Raw genomic sequence first — 12102 nt, 5'->3', positions numbered from 1 at the left:
TTTTTTCAAGTAGTGAAAATTTAATTTTATGTTTATAGTTTTAGTTAAAGGGGGGGTGAAATGCTATTTCATGCATACTGAGTTTTTTACACTGGTAAAGAGTTGGATTCCCATGCTAAACATGGACAAAGTTTCAAAAACTAAGTTGTACGTTTGAAGGAGTATTTTTGTTCCAAAAATACTCCTTCCGGTTTGTCACAAGTTTCGGAAAGTTTTTTTCGAGTATGGCTCTGTCTTACGTAAGATAGGGCGGAATTTCCTTATATGGGTCCTAAGGGCACTTCTCCGGTAAGATCGCGGCCGCGCGCGCACTCGTAGACCAGAGCAAGAGAGTGAAAGCAGTTCGCCATCAAAGCGCCCTGCCCGGCTTTTGGGAAGTCAATGTCACCAAAGAAGTGTGTTTTTGGTTGCCAGGGCAAGACAACCCTGCACAGATTCCCAAAGAACCCAGCGTTAAGGCACCAGTGGATGGAGTTTGTTTTCCTGAGCATAAACGGAGTTGTGTAAGACTGTTGTTCCCTGCATTTCGACGATGATTGTTTTATAAACAAAGCCCAGATCTACGGATTTGCAGATCGTCTAATGCTTAAGGATCGAGCAGTCACAATGATAAAAATTCGCGGTCGTGCGTTGGAACCGGACGGTGAGTAAAACTGTTTGTTGAACAAATGTCTCTGTGTGTTGTCACTAGCTTGGCGCGTTAGCACAGCTAAGCTTCGCCCACACGGCCCGCCCCCAGCCGCTCGGTTTTTTCCGGAAAGACTCGGTACAGCCTATCTTTATGTTAAAAATTTAATAAAACAAAATACTTTTTGGAGATATGAAGGATGCAATATTACTCTATAGGTACTCAAGATTAACAGGAGATTGAGTGAAAATGAGCATTTCACCCCCCCTTTAATGATAATAACTCTGGTTTTGACAAGTGTTCATTTAGTATAATTGTGATAATAATATTTTTATTGTATTTATTTTTATAAATATTTTGAATGTTTTTTTGTTTGTTTTTAATTCTACTTAACATTTTAGTAATTCAGTCATTTTCTTTTTTTATGTCTGTATAGTTTTTATTAATTTTAAATAATATAATAAATATATTAAATAATATATATAAATATCGTTAGCTATACAATCGTTAGCTAAAAAAAAACAAAAAACAATCGTTAGCTGAAAAAAAAAAAAAAAAGTGTATATATATATAGATATAGTTTTTATGATTATGATATTATACTATTCCAGGTCTGGACCAACATAGGATGAGCAAATGATAAATTTGTATTGTTGTATTATGTCTTTCGCTCTCTATTAAGTGTCCAGTGTGTGTGTCTGAGCGGTTCTGCTGCACATACGATGTCCAGGCAAACATCTGCGTCCACCAGACTCTGCACTGGTTCTGCCGACTCTGCAGTTTCTCGTTTTCTGCTTACTTTCAGTTTTCATGAGTAATCCTTCAAGTGCACGTCTGAAAGAACAGCTGGCTGCTGAAGCTGCTGGTAAATGCCACTAAAATACCAGCCGGCCGACACACACCTGGCACCCGCGTGCCGAGACCAACACTGACATTCGGCCCTCTCTGGGAGTCTCACACACAGGGTCTTTAAGGAAATCACCAGTGTTATATAATATTATGCAGTGGGAATATATATTTTTTGCTCTGCCATTTTTGCTACTGTTTTCTGTGTTGTGCATAATCTTACAAAGTCAGAACTGGTAATCATTAAAGTCAACATGAAATCAACACTGAACCCATTTGCTGTCTCAGCACATGTTCCTGGTCTTACTGTCATCCATCATCAGTGCATGTTATAATAAATGGAATGATATCATATTACAGTAAAGATTACAAGTATGATAACATTCCTTCATTAATACATTAAACCATTAGGCCTATATAATGCTTAACGTTAGTAGTTAATGTACATGAACTGAACACATATACACTACTGTTCAAAAGTTTGGGGTTAGTGAGATTTTTTAACGTAAAAAAAAAAAAAAAAAAGTCTCACCAAGGCTGCATTTATTCAGTTCAAAAAACATATTGTGAGATATTATAACAATTTCAAATCAGTGTTTTCTATGTGAATATATTTTAAAGTGTAATTTATTCCTGCGATGCAAAGCTGAATTTTCAGCATCATTATTCCAGTCTTCAGTGTCACATGATCCTTCATGATTATTATCAATATTGAAAAAAGGTTCATATACTTTTTAATGGAAACTGTGATAGATTTTATTTTTCAGGATTTTTTGATGAAAAGAACAGCATTTATTTGAAATAAAATCTTTTATATTATTTTATATATATATATATATATAAAAAAGTATTAACATATAATCATCCATATATAATTTTCTTATATGAAACTATTTTAATGCACATTATCTAATGAGCCAATTAGATAATAATTATTCAATGCAATAATGAAAGTGTTTCTGAATGTCAAATTTTTGAGCAATAACTGCATAAAAAAGCAAGAAAGCTCTGCATTTCAGTCGTATTGTCGGCCATTTCACCCGATAAACCTCAGAAAACACAAAAACGTCAGGCAACAAATGAACAGAAGTGTTAATTTAGTGCTAAAGCGAGGCTGTGTGACAGGATGAGCGAGGCTGGGATTATAACAGCTCGTGGCGTGTGTTGCTGTAGATTAGCGTCAGACGACTTCTCTCTCAGAGACGCCGGTCAGCAGGCCGTCGGCTAACAGGAAGTGAGCTGCCACTTCCTGTCTCACACACACAACTCCTGTGTGCTTGGTTTCGAGTCAGTGAGGAACAAGCTGTCATGAGGTCAGTGAAGCAAGCTAACCAACCAGTAAGAAGTCTTTACTGGCTCCTTCCCACAAGCTCTTTAAGGCAAGACTCTTCTGGCAAAACCAGTGTTTTCATGCTCGGGTCAGTTTCTGCTTTCATAACGCGTGACTTTACAGTTTTATTCATATCTTCTGAAGGTTTGTTCATACTGTATATCATTTGCCAGATTTATATAACATTTTATTCCTAAAAACATGTTTTTTTTTCTGCCAGTATGGAGTGATAAAAAGAGAATGCAAAATCTCCTCTGTAAAAACCTTTAACATGTCGACAAAATTAAACAATCGTTTTGAACCTCACTGTATCCAGTGTTCAGATTGAACCTGCTCTGGAAATTTATGCAAACTAATTCATATTTAATTTGATAATGCATCATTTGCATATTTAAGCATAACATTTTGTCTTAATGTACTTTGATTAATCAACTGGGAAGAATGGTGCGATTAACATTTTTACCCTGTTCACCTGTGGTGTCTGGCCGTAAAGGGTTAGTTCACCCAAAAATGAAAATATTGTCATCAATTACACACCATCATGTCGTTCCAAATCCGTAACACAACATCAAGACAATAAATTCAACAGCGCAGCGTTTAAAGATCATTTATGATGACTGGAATCACAGAATTGACTGGCAGGGTTCCTGCAGGTTTCAGTTAGTCAAATTTAAGACCTTTTTAAGACATTTTAAGACCATAAAGATTGAAATTTAAGACCTACAAGACGCATTGCCAAAACATATTCAAATCAAAGAATTAATTTTATTTCAATGAATTCAGTAATTGAAAAAGCATTAACTTAATTTACAGATAAAGCAATCATATTAGTAACCTTCCACACCCAACAACGCGTCAGAGAAAAGAACAGAATCAGATACAATTTTTTTTATAGAAAATTGTACTTTGCATATTATATTCGGTCAGATTTTCCCGTGGCGTCTGTCGTTGCTATGCAACTCCACAATGACAAAGAAGTTTTAGTGGCTAATGGATTTCCACCGCCGAAAAAATGCTTGCTGTAGCTCTGTTACAAGATTTATTTACGGAGAAGAGAAAAACACCCGTAGTGTTTGGGTGCACGAGCATCCTTCATGTCTTTTTTCATGTTGCTACGCCTGGAAATAAACGAGCGCGTCGCTTCAATTATCGCTTACCGCGCGCCTACATTTGAATGAACTTGAGCACGAAAAAGACGCGATATGTGACCTGCCTCTTGGCGAGCGACTTCGATACTTTTTTGCTACTTTGTAATAACTTTCTGCGGCCAGAGTTTCTGGAAATGAACGACGGTAAAACCTTTTTTAAGACCTGACTAAATGAAATTTAAGACCGCGGATGAAAATCTGGCTATTTTTAAGACGTTTTAAGGCCTTAAATTTAAAGTTCAGAATTTAAGACATTTTAAGACTTTTTAAGACCCCGCGGGAACCCTGACTGGTATTTCTCTGCTGAGGTGTGAGTGGTCTCTTAAAGGAGTAGTTCACTTCAGAAATAAAATCTCCTGATTATTTACCGGTACTCTCCCCCACGTCATCCAAGATGTTCATGTTTCTTTCTTCAGTCGAAAAGAAATTAGTTGGAAAGTAAACATTCCAGGATGTTTCTCCATATAGTGTCTTCAATGGGGTCCAAATGTGAGTTTCAGTGCAGCTTCAAAGTCTCGACACGATCCAGCCGAGGAATAAGAGTCTCATCTAGACAAACCAGCGGACATTTTAGAACAAAATAAACATTTATATACTTTTTAACCACAAATGCTCGTCTTGCCCGTCCACGACTTCACGCATTACATAATCCCGTTGAAAGGTCAGTCGGTCACCAGACGCAGGAGGAAAATGTAGAGTAGAAAAACCTCATCTTATTTCCTCCTCCAACTTCAAAATCGTCCGACATCGTTGTTTCACCTTTTTTTATTAGTATTTTTGTAAATGGCGTTTGACTGAGCCTTTGCACGTCTGCTTTGTAAACACTGGGTCGGTTCTTACGCCTAGGTCACGCTTGACCTTTCAACCTGATTATGTAATGTGTGGCGCATCACAGCTAGTGCAAGACGAGCATTTGTGGTTAAAAAGTATATAAATGTTTATTTTGTTCTAAAATGTCCGCTGGTTTGTCTCTAGATAAGGCTCTTATTCCTCGGCTGGATCGTGTCGAGACTCTGAAGCTGCACTGAAACTCACATTTGGACACATTGAACTATATAGAGAAACATCCTGGAATGTTTTCCTCAAAAACCTTCATTTCTTTTCCACTGAAGGAAGAAAGACATGAACATCTTGGATGATCAGGACATTTTTATTCTGAAATGAACTTATCCTTTAACGGTTAAAAGCCAGAGAATGAACCTCACTGGACTGTCAATGAAGGAACAGAAATCTCTCAGATTTCATTAAAAGATCTTCATTTGTGTTTCGAGGATGAGCGAAAGTCGTACAGGTTTGGAACGACATGAGGGCGAGTAAATGATGACAGAATGTTGATTTCTGGATGAACTGAATGTAGAGATGAAGCTCACCAGCGCTCCACTGCTGAGGAGGATCATGAAGATGATGAAGGTCTCGAACCAGCTGTGCTCCACGATCTGATAACACGTCTTCCTCAGACGCCACCAGGCTCGGCCCAGACCCTCCGACGTGTTGATGTCACAGCACTTAAAGTGACGTACACACACTGGGGGAAAATCATTACAATTAAGATCAATGATAATTTGTTAACAAACAAGTATTCATTACTTCAATGAGCTCATTGTCATTAATGTTTTGATTTAGCTTTTATTTTCAGTGTTCATGTTCATTTTTATATAAAAAATTATTGTCATTTCGTTATATGCTTTTGTCCTTTTATAAAAAAATTTTTTTTATCGCTACTTAGATTTAATTAATAATTTTTTTATTTCCAGTCAACAATTTTTGTGATTCAACTTGGCAAGGCAACATTTCTAATTTTCGTTTAGTTTAAGTTTTTCAACTAATATTTTTATTTTATTTTATTATTTTATTTATTTATTAAACTTTTTATTTTATTTATATATATATATATATATATATATATATATATATATATATATATATATATATATATATATATATATTCTAAATACTTTATAGAAATATTTTATTTTATTTTATTTTATCTTAATTTTAATTAACATAAATGTTAATCGACTGCACTGGCTCACTGTTCTTCAACTAAAAATTAGTAAAATATGAAATAATATAACTAAATGGTAAATAATATGAAAACATATTAAAAACATTAACAATAAGTTCTCATACAAATTATATGAAGTAAAATTAATAAAAAAAAATACAATTATTTTTGTGGGAGTATACTGGGGTCCGTGCTATGACATCATTTCCTGTTGTATGTTTTGTGTCACATGACAACGAAATGATTCCTGTAGACTAAATGAATAACTTGCTAAATGAATAAATGTAAATGGCTACAACACACTGACTAAATATTAACAGCATTTTAAAACAAAGCTGCTTCACTTCTTTCTTTTTTAAAGAAATGATACTGAATTAAAGAATAGCCCAAACTACTTTATATTTTGTAATACAATAATAGATTATCCACGTATCGAGCGCAAGTAACTGAGACCATAAGTGAGAAGAAGACACTCATTTTGCTGACTTTTCCACTTTCAAAACCTCTTTGTTCAAATCAACATTGAAAACGCAACTTCAAAAGACTTCAAAGAGCTTGAAAACACTTCAGAAGATCACAAATGCAGTTCCAGTGAAACGTGGAGATCAATACGTGAACGTCTCTTCTGTGTAACACACACACACACACACACACACATCAGTGGAGTAAGTGATGAAGTCAGCGCTGGTAAATGGACCTCGCGAGGCTGATGTAAAAGGTCTTCGTCTTGCTAATCTGAGGCTCTTTTATGTGCCATAATCCCGGCCGGTATCACTGGCGCTCTTAAAGCTCCACGTCTATAACAACGAGTCCCTGCCATCAAATCCCATTTGAGCCTCGCATGGTCGTGGAAGCGTCTCCATTACTGGCATCTGAGCTCTTCTAAATTAACTTATTCCCTGTAAACTTAATAACAGGGTTATGGTAACAGGGTTCTCTCAACTCAATTTGTAGCGATGCTCCTGCTCTCCTCAGACATTTTAGCACTCGGGCATCACCATTTATCACACAATTAACAACATCAAGACCAAATCAACAGAGCTGCGAGTCTGAGGTTATTGGTGACTTCATCATTCTCAGACGTTCTCTTGATCTGACATGTGAACAGCATTACAGAGAGTTGTGCTTACTAGGCACATTACTCTTCTAGCGCTCATACTAACGGTAGCATCCATTATAAACAACTTTTTTTTAAGAACGCCAAACCTACATTTATTTATTTTATTTCCGGAAAATAGGGTATGTTAATTATTATATATTATGCATTAAAAATGCAAAATGTCAAATCCATTCATTTCTCCTCTATCTAGAAAGCATTTATTGCATTGTGCTTGTTCCAGCAAACTTTTTAGGCAATCAATAAATAAATAATGCATATTAAGTATTAGTACGTCTATAAATAAGCAAACAAACAAACAAATAAAAAAGTATAAAAACGTGACTTGTATTTTAGAAAAATATGGTATATTAAATCCTTAAGTTACCATGCATTCAAATCATTAGTTTCTAAAATGCATTACAATTGCAAAATGTAAAATGCATTTTTTTTTTCTTCTTTAACTAGAAAGTGTTTATTGCATTGCACTTGTTCACATTTTTTGGGCAATAAAGACACATTCTCCTTCGTGATTCCCCTTTGAAATGTGTGAATCGTCCCTCTTCACTTCTGATTCAATTCAGTCTTGTGAAAGTGTGCCGTTATTCGATTTATAGGTTCGTTTTAGGTAATAAACAAACAAACAAACAATGTATATTAGTATTGGTATGTCTATAAATGAAATAAATAAATAAATAATATTCATATTAGTATGTCTATAAACAAAAAGCAAATAAATAAATGCAAATAAATATAATATAAATAATGTTTATTTGTGTTAGTATGCCTATAAACAAACAAATAAATAAATAAATATTAGCATGTGCATAAAAAAGTGAATGTATATCAGTAAATGTGTATTAGTATCTATAAATAAAAAAAATAATATTAGTATTAATATATTGCATGTTTTGTTAAAATATAAAATAGTGACTTATTTTTCAGGAAAATATGGTATGTTAAATCATGCAATGAAATTGTTAATTTCTAAAATGCATTAAAAATGCAAAATGTCAAATCCATTAATTTCTCCTCTATCTAGAAAGCATTTATTGCATTCTGCTAAAAAGCAACCTTTTTAGGCAATCAATAAATCAATGAATAAATAATGTATATTAAGTATTAGTATGTCTATAAATAAGCAAACAAACAAACAAATAAGTATATAATGTATATTCATTTTAGTATGTCTAAAATGTCTCGCCCATTTTAGATGATAAAAACGTGACTTGTATTTTAGAAAAATATGGTATATTAAATCCTTAAGTTACCATGCATTCAAATCATTCATTTCTAAAATGCATTACAATGGCAAAATGTAAAATGCATAATTTTTCCTTTATCTAGAAAGTGTTTATTGCATTTTTTGGGCAATAAAGACCCGTTCTCCTCAGTGATTTCCCTTTGTAATGTGTGAATCTGCCCTCTTCACTTCTCCGGCAGAGAGCTGTGCACTGATTCAATTCAGTCATGTGAAAGTGTGCCGTTATTCGATTTATAGGTGAGAAATCCGATCTGGCCTCAAACGAAACCCTGGGATGTGTCCTGTCATCTGAGAATTACATGGCAGCTCATTTCCCATAAATCACTCACCCCTTAAAAGAGACAGCAGTTTATGGGCTGTCCCGACAAGCAATCCCAATGTTTTCCACCGTACGGAAATAAAGTCGACAGCTTATAAAGTGCAGATTTGAGGCGGTTGTGTAACCACACACACACACACACACACACACACACACACACACACACTTCTCAAAACAAACTCTTGCTTAACAAAGCAAATGCACACAATATAAACACCCTCAAGATGATTCGCCTCTTTTAATGTCTTATTTTCAAATTTGGAGGGAAAGTTGCGAGTAGAATTAAAGATTCCATTTGGAACCTTTAACGGTTCCGTCAGGCGACTCGTATTGAGGGATTCCCAACATGGGATCATTTTATGGATTTAGATTCAAATCTTTCATTCATTTTAAATTTTCATTAAACTTTATGAATTAAACTACTACTTTATCACCAGAAAAAAACCTGTTAAACATGAAAGTATTATGCAGTCATTTAAGACATTTCTCCTTATATAGAACCGTTTTGGCATAAAGTGTTTATTAAAATGAGTTAAGAACCTTCTTTACTAACCAGCGTGCAAAATATCATGTTCATAAATAATTGCATGAACAATTAGCACTTAATACGACGTTGTATTACAAGCACTTCTCGTTTGATTGCCGTCTTTAGAGGAATTTCTTCATTTGGATAGAGATGCAAATGTTAATAATTAAGATTTCAATTGTCTTTTTTTAACACTAAGAGCCGCCCTTCAATTTCGTGACTTATAATTAAGATCAATACCTGATGTTTAATCGTATAAAACGATTAGAGTCAGACACTACGAGTCGAGAGTCAGCGTTTCAGCATGTCGGGTGAGTCTGACTGGACCGGCGGGTCGATGCATTCAACAAAATTAAATATAGAGAGTCAGTCATCATCAAATTAACACAGGACCATTTCGTCTCTGACGGGCCTCTTCAAATCTATGCTGACACAGGACATCCAATTTAATGCCCCATTGCCCTTTTAAAGGTCAGTTCATTGGTTAATGTTTTCTATCAAATCACCTGCGCTTCAGAACCAGAGTAAACAGGAGGATCAGAAAACACTGATTCCACCGGCGTGATACTGGAGATCTCTCGCACTTCAGCTGAAATAAAGAGTTAAAGGGTTCGTTCACCCACTAATGAAAACTCTGTCAGTAATTACTCGCCCTCATGTTGTTCAACCCCGTCACAGACTTTCCTTCATCTTCAGGACACAAATGAAGATATTTGTGATGAAATCTGAGAGCTGTCTCACTCCTCCATAGGCTTCTCTGTAATCGAGATCTGCCATCCCAGAAGAGTTAGTAAAGACATCGTTAAAATAGTCCAAGTGTCTACAGTGGCTCAACCTTAAGTTGATCAAGCGACGAGAATACTTTCTGTGCACAAAAAAACTCTAAAATAACGACTTCATTCAACTCTTGATTTTCTTCTGAGTAAGTTGACGGACGTAGTGTAACAGCGCACCCAGTTGACTATCAGAGCATTCATTTAGTTCGTTTGTTAAATAAGAGGCGATCTAGTGCTGAAATGTGTCGTTTTTTAAATCAAGTGATCAAAGTGCTCGTTGCCGCTGCGATCAGTGGCGCGGAGACTGTGTTCTCCTGTGGCTCGCACACAGTCTTCACTCGGACGCGCGCTTCAATCCGATGTGGAGACTCTCTATTCGTTCCGGTGAAATTACAAAACATAATGCACACAAACGTGCCTGATATACAACCACTGATGAACATAATCGGTTTTGATGAGAAAAAAAAAAAAACCATACGAGTGCGGATTAGAACCCAGAACCTCTGACACGCTCGGCAAAAGTTCTGCCACTGGACCATTTAAATACACGCTTAAAATAGTCAGATCAACATATAATAGGCCTCATTAAACGACTAATTAAACCCAATCAATGTACTATTTAAATCGATTGCTGGACATCAAAATGTTAATGTACATACATCTGTTTTATGATTTAGCAATGAGTTCCCCACCTGTCCCAACCACTTTTTAAAACAAAGTTACGCCTCTGGGTTGTACGTCAGAACGGAGGCTCACTATTGGCCGGCGCTGGTCATGTGATGCGTGTGATGCTGGCCAATAGTGAGCCTCCGTTCTGACGTATAACCCAGAAGCGCTGCGCTGATACACTACGTGAACTCGCTCAGAGAAACAGAAGAAAATCAAGAGTTGAATAAAGTTGTTATTTTTGCTTGTATTCTTGATAAACTTAAGGTTGAGCCACTGTAGACACTTGGACTATTTTAACGATGTCTTTACTAACTCTTCTGGGATGGCAGATCTCGATTACAGAGAAGCCTATGGAGGAGCGAGACAACTCTCAGATGTCATCAGAAATATCTTCATTTGTGTCTGAAGATGAAGGAAAGTCTGACGGTGTTGAACAACATGAGGGAGAGTAATTACTGACTAATTAATTAGTGGGTGAACGAACCCTTTAATAAAAGCTCTTGGAAAATAAAACTGTTTCCGTGATATAGTGAATAGTGACGTGTTTTACCCATTCATTTTCAAAACCATCCACAAATCAAATCAATTTGATTCAAACCAATAACATTTGAAACTCTGGAAAAGTGCATGTTGTTTGTGTCATTCAATGCTTTGTGTTGTTTTATTTGTGTGAGGAAAAGATGGAGAAAATGAATGTGATTTTTACTTCTATAACCTTCTGCGCTTCACTGACTGGTTAACGCTGTATGATTAGAGAATTAATCGAACTATTCGTCATCATAATAGTAAAAAGAGAGTCCGAAATTTTGTTGTGCGTTTTTATCATCATTCAGTGTCTGTGAACTGTCCACACACACCTCTCAGAACGCTGTACGGATGCGGAAAACACAGAGAATCGAACCCGATCCGAATTTCTTTATGACGGATGAAAGTTTCGGCTGCAAGCGTGCTTGACACAGCATGAGGTCGTATTTATTTTTTAACGTGTGTAAGGACCTTAGATAGTGTCTCTGTGAGAGTTGTGTGGGATTACGCACGATCAGGAAAGCAGTTTTCCGGATCCATGGTTTCTTCTGCCGTCTCGGAGTATTCGTCCTCTTCCTCGCCGGGCTTCCGGAGGTCGATGGTGCTGCCCTCTGATAGGCTGGTCTCATCGCTCTGAAAATCACGAGAGCCAATCAGATCGATGAATTTACTTATTACTTACTTATGATATTTTTCACCTCTGAAATCATTCATGATTCCTGGAGAATTAAAACCAAAAATCTCATTGTGTTTCAGATTTATAAATGAATCATTCGGACAGATTAGTGAACAGGTTTGACTAACTTGCAGGATCAAGCCTATCAAATACTTTAGAGAAGAGCATGACAAGACAAATACAAATATATATATACAAGACACAATATATAGGCCTGGATTTTCCATTTTGCATAATCGTGGAAACCCTCCATCTTCCACGATTTGGGGTGAAACTGTGAAAGTTGTTTATTTA

The 12102-nt window shown here is 36.0% G+C and overlaps 1 protein-coding gene across 1 annotated transcript in view; it reads right to left on the bottom strand.

The window, feature by feature from the left end:
• Nucleotides 1–12102, bottom strand: part of scn5lab (sodium channel, voltage gated, type V-like, alpha b) — a 175836-nt gene that overhangs the window by 19833 nt on the left and 143901 nt on the right. The window contains exons 18-19 of the mRNA XM_079862460.1: nucleotides 11645–11765; nucleotides 5323–5477 (exon numbers count right to left, since the gene is read on the bottom strand). Coding sequence (XP_079718586.1) covers nucleotides 5323–5477; nucleotides 11645–11765 — 276 coding nt within the window. The remainder of the gene's footprint in view (nucleotides 1–5322; nucleotides 5478–11644; nucleotides 11766–12102) is intronic.

This window comes from Squalius cephalus (genome assembly GCF_949319135.1).
Source record: "Squalius cephalus genome assembly, chromosome: 25".
NCBI lineage: Eukaryota > Metazoa > Chordata > Actinopteri > Cypriniformes > Leuciscidae > Squalius > Squalius cephalus.
Note: the sequence above shows the minus strand (reverse complement) of the source record. Positions and strands in the feature narration are given on the sequence as shown.